Here is a 13,620-nt window from a genome sequence, read left to right as displayed (position 1 = left end):
TGTATGATTTCTCAAGCTATGATATGATATCAATTTGAGAAATTCAGTTTAAATCTTCCCATCTTGTCATCCTAGAATAGAGAACAAAGAAAAGTACAGTACACAAACAGGCCGTTCAGCCCTTCAATCCTGTGCTGATCATGATGCCCTATAAAAAGCTTCTGCCCTTATTCGGTCTGTATCCCTCTATTCCCTCCCTATTCATGTACCCATCCAGATGCCTTTTAAATATTGCTGATGTGCCTGCCTCTACCACCACCTCTGGCAGCATGTTCCAGACGCCCACCTAGAAGATGCTGCCAGAGGATGTGGTGGAAACAGTTTTCTATGTGAAAAACTCCATCCGCACATTTCCCTTAAAATTTCCCCGTTTCACCTTGAAGCTGTGCCCCTTTGTAATTTCACTCTTGGTAAAAGCCTCTGACTATCCACCCTCTCTATGCTGCTCATAATTTTGTAAACCTCTCTCAAGTTTCCCCTCAGCCTCCTTCTTTCCAGTGAAAACAATCCTAGTTTATTCAACCTCTCCACATAGCCAACACCTTTGAGACCAGGCAACATCCTGGTGAACCTTCTTTGCACTCTCTCCAAACCTTCCACGTCTTTCTGAAAGTATGGTGACCAGAACTGCACGCAATACTCCAAATGCAGCTTGAACAAGGTTTTACATAACTGCAACATGATTTCCCAACTCTTGTACTCAATGCCCAGGCTGATGAAGGTAAACATGCCATATTCCTCCTTAATCACCTTGGCCACCTGGTCTAACACTCAGATCCCTCTGTATGTTAATGTTCCTAAGGGTTCTGCTATTTACAGTATAATTCACACCAAAATGTAATCCTCCAAAATGCAACATCTCGCATTTGTCCAGATTAAACTCCATCTGCCATTTCTGTGCTAAGTCTTCAACCTACCAATATCTTGTTGTATCCTCTGACAATCCCCAGCACTGTCAGCAACTCCACCAATCTTCATGTCATCTGCGAACTTAATAATCAGATGGATGATTCACATTTTCCTCCAGGTCATTTACATATACTGCAAACAACACAAGTCTCAGCATTGATCCCTGCAAACACCACTAGCTACAGATCTCCAGTCTGAAAAATACCCATCCGCTCTTTTTCTTCTATAACCAAGCCAGTTCTGTATCCATCTAGCTAGCTCACCCCGAATCCCATATGATTTCAGTTTTTGTACCAGTCTGCCATGTGGGACCTTGTCAAACTCTTAACTAAAGTCCATATACACTACATCTACAGCCCTTCCGTCATCAATTATCTTTGTCACCTCTTCAGAAAACTCAATCAAGTTGGTGAGGCATGATCTTCCCCTTACAAAATCATGCTGCCTGTCACTAACTAGTTCATTTTCTTCCAAATGTGCATGTATCCTGTCCCTCAATATCTTCTCCGAAAGTTTCCTTATCAGCTTCTAATTTCCTGCATTATCCCTGTTTCCTTCCTTAAAAAAGGGAACAACATCACCTATTCTCCAGTCCTCTGGAACCTTGCCTGTGGTCAAAGGGCACGTGAAGATATTTGTTAAGGCCACAGCTATTTCTCCCCTTGCTCCTACAGTAACCTAGGATAGATCCCATCCGGCCCTAGGGATTTGTCTACCTTAATACAATTTAGGATATGGAACACTTTCTCCCTTGATGTATTGACATAACTAAAGCATTTACACTCCTATTTCTGACTTCAACGTCCGTCATGTCCTTCTCCTTGGTAAGTACCAATACAAAGTGTCATTAAGGATCTCACCCACTTCCTGTGGTTCCATGCAGAACTTCTCTCCATTGTCCTTGAGTGGGCCTGCTCTTTCTCTTGCTACCCTCTTGCTCCTAATATATGCATAAAAAAGACTGGGGATTCTCCTTGACCATGTTTCATGGTCACTTTTAGCCATATAAGTGGCTAATTCCACATTTAAGTTCCTTCCTATTTTCAGTATATTCCTCAAGGGCTTCACCAGCTTTTAGATGCCTAGGCTTATCAGTTGCTTCCTTTATCCATTTGACTAAGCTTCCAATTTCCCTTATTATCCGTGGCTCCCAAATCCTGCCATTTCTATCCTTTATTTTGCAGAGATATGCCTGTACTGCACTTCAATCAACTGGCCTTTAAAAGCCTCCCTTATGTTAGATGTGGATTTGCCCTCAAAGAAATGCTCCCAATTCATATTCCCCAATTCCTGTCTAATTTGGATGTAATTGGCCTCACCTAAGGGCCACTCTTGTCCTTATCTTTTTTGACATTGGTAACCTGACCTTGCTGAGCTGAGGAACATCAAACCACAGGATCAAACATTTTAAAAAGTTTAGTATCAAAGTCAGCTATAGCAATATGGACTGCTTTGAGATATTGCTGGGCAACATAATAAGGTGCTTGACAAAAACAAGGCCTCACATGCTTTTACAACACAACACAACAAATTGGTCTGAAGATGTCATGCCAACAGGAGCCACTGAAATAGTACAGGTCTACTAATCTACATTTATAGTAAAGTGCTACTAATCTACACTGACATCATACAGTGCTACTAATCTAAATGGGAATAGTACAATGTTACTAATCTACACTGGAATAACACAGTGCTTCTCAGCTACACTGAAATAGTACAGTGCTACCAATCTACACAGGAATAGTATAGTGCTGCTAATCTACACTGGAATAGTACAGTGCTACTCATCTACACTGACATAGTACTGTGCTACTCATCTACATTGACATAGTATAGTGCTACTAATCTATACTGGAGTAATACAAAGTTACTAATCTACACTGGAATAACACAGTCTTCCCATCTACACTGGAATAGTATAGTGCTACTCATCTACACTGGAATAGTACAGTGCTACTCATCTACACTGGAATAGTACAGTGCTACTCATCTACACTGATATAGTACAGTGCTGCTCATCTGCACTAGAATAATACAGTGCTACTCATCTACACTGATATAGTACAGTGCTACTCATCTACACTGATATAGTACAGTGCTACTCATCTACACTGGAATAGTACAGTGCCACTAATCTACACTGAAATAGTACAGTGCTACTAATCTACAGTGAAATAGTACAGTGCTACTCATCTACACTAGAATAGTACAGTGCTACTCATCTACACTGGAATAGTACAGTGCTACTAATCTACACTGATATAGTACAGTGCTACTCAACTACTCTAGAATAGTACAGTGCCACTCATCTACACTGGAATAGTACAGTGCCACTAATCTACACTGGAATAGTACAGTGCCACTAATCTACACTGAAGTAGTACAGTGCTACTAATCTACAGTGAAATAGTACAGTTCTACTCATCTACACTGGAATAGTACGGTGCTACTCATCTACACTGGAACAGTACGGTGCTACTCATCTACACTGGAACAGTACAGTGCTACTCATCTACACTGACACAGTACAGTGCCACTAATCTACATTAACATAGTACAGTGCTACTCATCTACACTGGAATAGTACACTGCAATTGTCCATTGCTACTAATTTACACTGAATAGTGCAGTGCTACTAACCTACACTGACATTGTACGGTGTCACAAATCTAGATTGAAATAGCACAGTGCCACTAATCTACACTGACATACTACAGTGCCACTAATCTACACTGAAATATTACAGTGCTACTAATCTACCCTGACAGTGCAGTGCCACCAATCTACACTGAAATATTACAGTGCCACTAATCTACATTGAAATAGTACATTGCTCCTAATGTATGCTGACATAGTACAGTGCAACTAATCTACATTGACGTAGTGCAATGCTACTCATCCACAATGGAATAGTACAGTGCTATTAATCTGCACTGCAATAGTCCATCGCTACTAATCGACACTGAATAATGCAGTGCTACTAATCTATACCTACATTGTAAATTACTAATAACCTATAGTGACATAGTACAGTGCTACTCATCTACACTGACATAGTACAGTGGCACTAATCTATACTGAGATAGTACAGTACTATCAATCTACACTAGGATAATACATTGCTATTTATCTACACAGAATAGTGTGGTGCTACTAATCTATACTGGAATAATAGTGCTACTAATCTACACTACAATAGTACAGTGCTACTAATCTTCACTGAAATAGGACTCTGCTACTCATTTACGCTGACAGTACAGTGCTACTAATCTACGCTGACATAGTACAGTGCCACTAATCTACACTGGAATACTACAGTGCTACTAATCTACGCTGACATAGTAATGTGTTGCTCATCTACACTGACATTGTACAGTGCTACTAATCTACGCTGGAACAGTACACTGCTACTAATCTACACTGACATAGTAATATGCTACTCATCTACACTGACATAGTAACATGCTACTCATCTACACTGACATTGTACAGTGCTACTCATCTACATTGGAACAGTACAGTGCTACAAATCTGCACTGGAATAGTACAGTGCTACTAATCTACACTGGAATAGTATAGTGCTACTAATCTACACTGGAATCGTACAATGTTACTAATCTACACTGACATAGTACAGTGCTACCCATCTACACTGAAATGGTACAGTTCTACTCATCTATGCTGAAATAGTGCAGTTCTACTAATCTACACTGACATAGTACCATGCTACTCATCTACATTGAATTAGTACAGTGTAACTAATCAATACTGGAATAACACAATGTTACTAATCTACATTGGAATAACAAAGTGCTTCTCATCTACACTGGAATAGTACAGTGCTACTAATCTACACTGGAATAGTACAGCACTACTAATCTACACTGGAATAGTACAGCGCTACTAATCTACACTGGAATAGTACAGCGCTACTAATCTACACTGGAATAGTACAGTGCTACTAATCTACACTGGAATAGTACAGTGCTACTAATCTACACTGGAATAGTACAGTGCTACTAATCTACACTGGAATAGTACAGTGCTACTAATCTAACCTGGAATAGTACAGTGCTACTAATCTTACCTGGAATAGTACAGTGCTACTAATCTACACCGGAATAGTACAGTGCTACTAATCTACGCTGGAAGTGTACAGGGCTACTAATCTACACTGAAAAGGTACAGAGCTATTAATCTACATTTAACATACCATGTCCAAATTATGACAGCTATGGAGCCCACATCAACTTCTAGCATTTGTGCATAAACATGGAAATTCAGAGGTTGCTGTCACTGACTCACCCATCCTCCTCAGGATGCACCGTTGAAGTTCCCTCAAATAGAAATCTTGGAAATCTCTTGAATTGACATGACTGTCAACTTGTTAGTCAACATGACAGGTCTTGCGTATAAAGAAAAACCTGAGAAATATTACACCTTACTGAATGAGCTGTGACTGCGGTTCCAATGACATGCTAAGTTATAATTATTGCTGGAAACCTCTGACTCTAAAAAGAACTATTTTTTACTTGTGGAATGTCAAATTTCTTCTTCATGATTTTTAAAAGTCCATAGATTTCTAAAATAATATTTTCAAGTTTTCGTCAAATATTTCAGGTTCTTCCTTAATTCCATGTATACGTCCCAATCTTTATTCTCCTCTCTGTAAAATGATTAAAAAAACGAATGATAACAGAGGTCATGGTTTGCTGTCTGTGAAAATTCTCCAGCGTGATTGGCTGCTTAGCCTACTTGATGATGTGTTGTTGTCGGATTCCATGGATGCCACAGATCCCTGCGACTATTTTCAGATGCCACCAATATCAGGAACAGAGGCAGACAGAGCCTGAAAATTAGGAGGTCAGCCAGTGTGTCAGTATCCCGACCTTATTCCTGCTGTCATCCATTTAGCTTGGCATGAGTTCAAATCTGGGGAATGCCACCCACCTTCATGAGTGGGCAGCCGTTTCGGCTTGTTTCATTGTTAGAGGTATATTGAGGAAGCCGACTGGGATTTTCCTGTTGGTCTCTGTTTTCTAACATGTTGGGGTGGAGGGTCTGCTGCCTAGAGACAGAAGCTCAATGGCAGGACAGGAGGACAGTGCCCCAGGCCCTCCCTGCCTGCCTGGATGGGAATGCAGCCATAGGCCATTCAAGTAAAACGATTTCCCAAGTGGCCTGGCTACTTTTCTCATTTTATATTCAGTTCATGAGAAAATGGTTATAGTGGCACTTTCCCATTTACTTAGCTTGTACTGCAGCTGGGAACTTCTGTCAAGCCAGCCTTAACTGGACAGGGATCCTGATTCAATGCCTGTTAAAGCCTCGCACAGAGGAAAGAACTGTCAAAAATAAGAAGTCTCTCAACGCCAGATTTAAAATCCAACAGGTTTATTTGGTAGCACGAGCTTTCAGAGCACTGCTCCTTCATCAGGTGACTCACCTGATGAAGGAGCAGTGCTCTGAAAGCTCATGTTGCTGCAGATAAACTTGTTGGACTTTAACCTGCTGTTGAGGCAACTTACTGTGCCCGCCCTAGTCCAACGCTGGCACCTCCACATCACGGCAGTCCAAAATAACACCCAATCCCAACTTTTGCTTCCCATCCCCTTGGGAAAAAATCAGCCAGGTTATGGCTTCTGCTGGAATGAACTTAACATCACAAAGCTGAAATCCATGTCACCAAGATCACTAAATCTTTGTTGGCAGCTTTCTTTAAGTCTGCAGTGAGCAAAATCTGGGCCTGTGGCAGTAGACTGCAATATATCTGTGGCATCAGGAGGTTTTAGGTTAACTTAATGAATAAAACTATTGTGAATAATTGCTTCACTTTAGTTGTGTTTTGATGGAAGATTAGACCTATTTACTCAGAACTCTGCATCTGATGGTGTTATCTGACTAGCTCTTTGTTACTGCTGCTGAGCTGCATTTATTTAAAATGCCACAAAGAAGATAAAGGAAATTGCAGCTTCTAATCATATGATTTGTCCTCGTGGCTTTGTTACGATAATAGATTGAAATCTTTTTGTTCAGTGTGTGACGATGCTCCAGATAGCAGGATTGACTCCATTTTCTTGGTTGAGGGAGAATTCTGGTTAATTTGTGTAGGTGCTTGGCAAGGTTAAGGCTGAAAGTCCTCAACAAGAGACCCTTTTCAACTTTGACCTCAGCAACTGTAGCGAAGAGCACATCAAATTATGATTTTAAAAAATCCAACAGTATATTTAGCTCAAGTGCTAATCGCAGGAAAGAACTTGCTAATACTTCTTTGTTCTTCTGGACTCTCAAGCAATACAGGAGTGTTCAATTTGACAATTTCAATGTGAACCCCAGAACTTATATCCTCCCCTTATTTCCTTATCCGTCAATTTATCTCAACAAGTTAAGCAGCATCAAGGGTCATGAATACTTGTTGCAGCATTTGAGTCAGCAGTAACAGGGCAAAGAGCAAAAGGATGTGTCTTAATCCCAACTGCAAAAACTTCATAATTGAGAGATTTCTGTTTCTGTCATTAGAATGTGGAATTTTGTCCTGCACACTGTCATTCAGGCCGAGGCCATAAATTGCTTTGAAAGAGTATTAGATTGTGGAATCAGAATGTTAAAGGGAGCTGGGAATGTGTGTTCATACCAGGTGGCTCATGTGGGCAAGAATCAATAGCATAGACTTGACTGTCTAGGTGACCCGTTACTGAACTGGAAAAAATCCATGAATTTGTCAGTATTCACACTACAAGCTTAGTGTCCATGCAAAATGAATTTAGCTTTACACGGATATTAAATTTGTGCTGTGTATGTTGAGGGTGAAAGCTCAGACTGACTGCGAAGCAGATTGGAGCAAATTTTCTTCTATGGTGTCTCGCTCTGCTTTTTTCTGTTGCCAGGTTGCACTCTGACTCCAGATTTGGACTGCATTTATACTGCAGTTAACAGAGGTGGTGCAAAATAAAGCCAGCATTTTCTACAGGTGCCCACAGAGATCCTACAGTCTTTGAATTATCTTGGGTATTTCATGATCATTTGAGCTGCGAATTGTGGTGATATTGGTATAGTGCAGCATTGAATTTGTACCAAAATGATATCCTGCAATCATTTTACTTCACATCCTGACCAGCATATCCATATTTCAGTCAGTAATCCTAACATCAGTATAGATTGCCTAAGACATTAGCAAAGTTGGACGGTAGCTCTTTAAGTTTAAGTTCATAAGTTTATTCATTAGTGTCACAAATCAGCTTACACAATCTTAGTTCTAATATAGAATGCAGTATTAGAAATGACTTTTACTATGCTACAAACGAAGAGGCCTTAGAATGTCCATCAAATGTTTAAGTTTATTTCTTAGTGTCACATGTAGGTTTACATTAACACTGCAATGAAGTTGCTGTGAAAATCCCCTAGTCGCCATACTCCAGCGCCTGTTTGGATACACTGAAGGAGAACTTAGCATGGTCAATACACCTAACCAGCATGTCCTTCAGACTGTGGGAAGAAATCAGAGCATCCAAAGGAAACCCACGCAGACATGGGGAGAACATGCAGATTCCACACAGACAGTGACCCAATCTGTATTTGTTGAGCTTTGTTTTTCACTTAGGGCTAGATATCCAAAATTTGGAATTCAAGTTACTGCAGTGAAGTGTTCTTACAATCCATTTAGTTCTATTCCACTAAACATTGGCTTAAATTCCAGCAGTTGCATGTTGACTGTTAATGTTTCTCTGAATTTAATTAAACTCTCACCTTTGGTGTCGGATTTGAAATGTGATATGTTCCTTTTGTACTTTTAACCAATGTTATCCCTCCTCTTTGAACAGCCTGCTTTTAGAATTAATTGTATGGATGGCAGGTCCCCAGTTGTCTGCTGCTAACAAGACTTCATGATTGGTTGAAAGATTGTTATACTGTTGGTAGGAATCATGGGAGAAATTTAATGCCCTCTCCATGGTAAGTTTGGTAGTGAGGGGATATTTATTTAGATAAGAGGATGGCAGGCTGGTTAGCCCTCTAACCTGATTAAGTCTGTGATTGGTGGTACCTTCCTGCTCTCGCTTGCCACTGTAGCTGGTATTCACCTAGCAGCAGGCAGGGGCCTCACCATGCAGCACCATTTCAAGAAAACCTGTGTGTGACTGCTTGTAGGCTTCCGGGTCATGGGGGAGGAAGAGAGGGGCATGGCATGGGAGAGGTAGTCCTTCATGCAAAGACATTCAGTACCCGATTGCGGGACCCAGCATCAGGAAGGAGGGACCCCACTCTTCACACCATTAATTGTATTGAATGGGCTTTTATTAGTGACATTTCTAAAAGTAATCTGCAATCGATACTTAGAACTTTATTTAATCTTGCCATGATTCCTAAGGCCTGCCCATGGTGGATACTGGATGAACTAATATAGAGAATGGAAGAACAAAGAGTGGTAGTTGGTGACTTGCACTAAGTTGGTATTGGATTATATGAGGCTAGGAGGGTGGATGGGGATGTGGGTTGGTACTAATTTTGCATAGGGACTATAAAGGGAATGAGTGCCAGGCATTCGTTAGCATAGGGATATAAAGTGCCATGTGGTTGAGTGTGGCTCATGGGCTGGTATGACTTGGCATTAAATATAAGGATTGGGTCAAGGGACGTAGGTTGGCATGAAAGATATGAGCAACCAAGTGGGCAAATGTTGGCTTGGAGGTTATGAGAGACCATGAAGTGGTTAGAAAGTTTATTTGAGTGTCACAAGTAGGCTTACATTGACATTGCAATGAAGTTACTGTGAAATAGGGGGGCATAGCTTGGCTTTGAGGGTATCATGGGCCATGAGTGGTGGGCGGGGAAGGCATGAGAAACTATGGGTTGGCTTGCATTGGCATGGAAAATATGTGAAGGCAAGGAGGGGGGTGGTGTTCGGGAGTGGGGGTGGGGGGGTAGGTGGATCTAAGGGCTTGAGGACTGCTTTTAGTTTCCCTGCATATTTTTTAACAACTGGAAAGACATCCCAGAGCAGCAAAGCAGGCCTTTTAACCAATCCACCTTGACACCCGGCAACCCATGTGGCTGCCTCTGAATTCTTCGCAGGTCTGGAAAATCCCAGCCTTCGTATATAATGGCGGTATATGATAGTTCATCAATTCATGCAAAGTCAATAGAATAAAAGAAGTGATGTAAAAGCAATGAAGTATTTTAATTAAAGTACTACCAAGACTTATATTGGTTCTAATTTCAGTTGTTGAGATGCAAAAATGCACAGTGAACCTGGTTCAGCTTTCTCAGTTTACAGACATTGTCCATATATACTTCACAATATAGACCTTATATTGCCTATAAGGTTGTTCTTTTTGCCCGATACCTTTTTTTGATCAAGTTAGTTTTGACTTAAAAATTTCTCAAGTTTTTCTTACTGAAGTGCAGTCAGATAGAAATAGTAGGTGACGCACAAGAGTCACTGCACTTGAATGAATTTGAATGTAAAAGTCTGACTGACTTCGCTGCTACATAGCTAAGTAATTATGAATGCAGTAGTTTCTAGGAAGTGATTACGACCAAACTTCCAGACACAGATAAATTATATATCTCAGCTATTATTACATAGTGTATTCTATTGCATAAAATAATTTATCAAAAAGAAAATGTAGTCCCAAAAGGCACCAAATGTAGGTAACCCCAACTCTGTGTGGAAACTCAATGTACCAGTCTTAAGTCTCATTTCATCTAGAGTTCAATTTTGTCATCAAATCTAATTTTTGCCAGGAATGGCACATGCCGATAGTGCTTACTGAACATAAGGATGTATTTATTCTGTCTGAATGTTCTGCCACAGAATGGCTATTGGACTATGTGTGAGGCCTTCTACCCGCCTCTACACTCTTTGACAACAAAAGAAGGTTTTGCATGTGTGGAAATCAAATTGCAGTCTGCATTCAACACTTCAGTTTATGGTTAATTGAGCGTGAAGACAAGTGGTTTATCATTTTCTGTACTTTTGAGAGCACTAATTAAAAGTAATATGTGATTTCAGATTCCAGTGAATGCCACCAATGTTCTTGCTTTTGCTCACCAACTGATGACCTACACAGGAGCTGCAGCTAACTTCGCAGACATGATGGACGTTATTTTTGTGGCCCGCATGATTCAGAAGTTAATCATCTTCGTGGATCGGGTTAAAGATGTAAAGTATCATCATTTGGATCTCGAGTCACTTCATACACTTCCTCATTCTGGGCTGAAACCCTATTCGATCCAGATTTAGCTTTTAGTAAAATGGAAGCAATTATGAGGGGTTTTTTTTTTAAGTGTTCTGATAGATTTAATTTTGAATACAGCATGTTGAATATATATATTTTCTATTTCGTCCATTGTTACATTGTCTACTGTTAATTAAATCAGTACTGAACTCAAAGACTATGGGTAAGAAAGCTATTTCAGATTGGTGGATTATACTTTTAGCAGCCAGCATAAAACAGGCATTGTGGATGAGACACCTGTACAGAAATTATGCTCCATTTAAATCAGTGGTAATGAAAATCAGACAATTTCTATAGTGCACAGCCAATTGCCACCCAACCCTAGTCTTACAACCAGTAGTAAGATAGAAATCTGTCCTGAAAGTAATGATGAAGTCATTGCCTGAGTTAATTTTAAGAAAGATTATTGCACATGAGGAAATCCACTCACCCCTAATAGTTCACCCATTCAGAAAGAATATGATTTATTTTACAGTATCTGGCTGTTACATAAATCTTTTTAGCTCCATTTCACATCTCAATGCAGTGACTTTTAAGTGGGAAAGCGAACTTCCTGACAGTCCTAAATATATTTACCTTTGTCATTTTGTCCTGGTTTCATTGTTAGCTTTGAATCAAACTGCAGAATGAGACTGTGCATTTACTATCCTTTGTGCCTCCACAGAGGTATTTCAGAATGCTATTGTTAGAGAGCAGTCTTATTATTTGTATGTGCACTGTTCTCCAAAGTCTCTCTCCAATGACCATAATGGGTGACGGTAGTCAGGATGCAATTTGATGATAGCATTGTACGATTTAGGATTGATTACTTTGGATTTGTACTCAGTCATATACATTAGCACCAAAACCGTCTTTATGGATTATTATAATCACGTGACACAGTGGTCAGCACTGCTGCCTCACAGTGGCAGGGACCTGGGTTCAATTCTGGCCTCGGGTAACTGCCTATGTGGAGTTTGTATGGTCTCCATTTATCTGCGTGCGTTTCCTTTGGGTGCTGTGGCTTCCTCTGACACTCCAAAGATGTGCAGGTTAGATGGGTTGGCCATACTAAATTGCCCCTTAATGTTAGAGGATTAGCATTTTAAATACATGGGGTTATGGGAATAGGGCTTGCGTGGGATTGTTGTTGGTGCAGGCTTGATGGGCTGAGAGGCCTGTTTCTTATATAGAAATGTTGGCTAGTATGGAGGCCATTAGCTATGAGGAGAGATTGGAGAAACTTGGTTTGTTCTCACTGGAACGACGGAGGTTGAAGGGTGACATGATAGAAGTCTACAAGATTATGACAGCGGATAGTCAGAAGGTTTTTCCCAGGGTGGAAGAGTCAATTACTAGGGGGCATAGGTTTAAGGTGCAAGGGGCAAGGTTTAAAGGAGATGTATGAGGCAGATTGTAGGGATTCTATTCTATTCTGTATTATTTGTGCACTCAATGTAGTGTTTTACCTAAACTTGAAACATGGATTTATCTATTTTTCTAAGCATCTCTAGTGATGTAAATGAAAACATGAGGTACTTCAGGAAAATTCTGTGTCCACAACATTTTCATCGAGGGACTCCTGTGTAATTATGCAGTTGCCACGCATTGTTTTGATATCCATAATCAGCTTGTAACATTCTCAACCAGGCCCAAATACGACATGTGAAAATGAGAGGAAAGCATTTCTGAACCAGATTTCAGCAAATATTGTGATAAACATTTTATTAATTCTTCACCACCCCTGTGTTGCCAGATGTTACAAAGAACAAAGAAAATTACAGCACAGTGATCAGGCCCTTCAGCCCTCCAAGCCTGCACTGACCTTGCTACCTGACTGAACTAAAACCCCCTTCCCTTCCAGGAAACATATCTGTCTATTCCCATGCTATTCATGTATTTGTCAAGATGCCCCTTAAAAGTTGCTGCTGTATCTGCTTCCACTAGCTCCCCCGGCAACGAGTTCCAGGCATCCACAACTCTCTGTGTAAAAAATCTGCTTTATACATCTCCTTTAAACCTTGCCCCTTGCACCTTAAACCTATGCCTCCTAGTAATTGACTCTTCCACCCTGGGAAAAACCTTCTGACTATCCACTGTCATAATCATGTAGACTCCTATCATGTCATCCTTCAACCTCCGTCGTTCCAGTGAGAACAAACCAAGGTTCTCCAATCTCTCCTCATAGCTAATGCCTTCCATACCAGGCAACATTTTGGTAAACCTTTTCGGTACCCTCTCCAAAGCCTTCACATCCTTCTGGTAATGTGGCGACCAAACTGAACACTATATTCCAAGTGCAGTCTAACTAAGGTTCTATAAAGCTGCATCATGACTTGCCAATTTTTAAACTCAATGCCCTGGCCGATGAAGGCAAGTATTCCATATGCCTTCTTGACCACCTTCTCTACTTGCATTGCCACTTTCAGTGACCCGTGTACCTGTACACCCAGATTAGGTACCCAGCCATCTATTATTATCTGAATAATGATATTAA

General features: G+C 40.5%; 1 protein-coding gene across 2 annotated transcripts in view; it reads left to right on the top strand.

The window, feature by feature from the left end:
* The window catches only part of adgra1b (adhesion G protein-coupled receptor A1b), a 483,085-nt gene that overhangs the window by 273,595 nt on the left and 195,870 nt on the right, over positions 1 to 13,620 (top strand). For both annotated transcript variants that reach the window (XM_080205590.1, XM_080205591.1), the window contains one exon: positions 10,919 to 11,068. In XM_080205590.1, coding sequence (XP_080061716.1) covers positions 10,919 to 11,068 — 150 coding nt within the window. The remainder of the gene's footprint in view (positions 1 to 10,918; positions 11,069 to 13,620) is intronic.

Source organism: Carcharhinus amblyrhynchos, chromosome 17, assembly GCF_965287045.1.
Source record: "Carcharhinus amblyrhynchos chromosome 17, sCarAmb.v2.hapA, whole genome shotgun sequence".
Lineage (NCBI taxonomy): Eukaryota > Metazoa > Chordata > Chondrichthyes > Carcharhiniformes > Carcharhinidae > Carcharhinus > Carcharhinus amblyrhynchos.
This window is presented reverse-complemented; position numbering and strand designations above follow the sequence as displayed.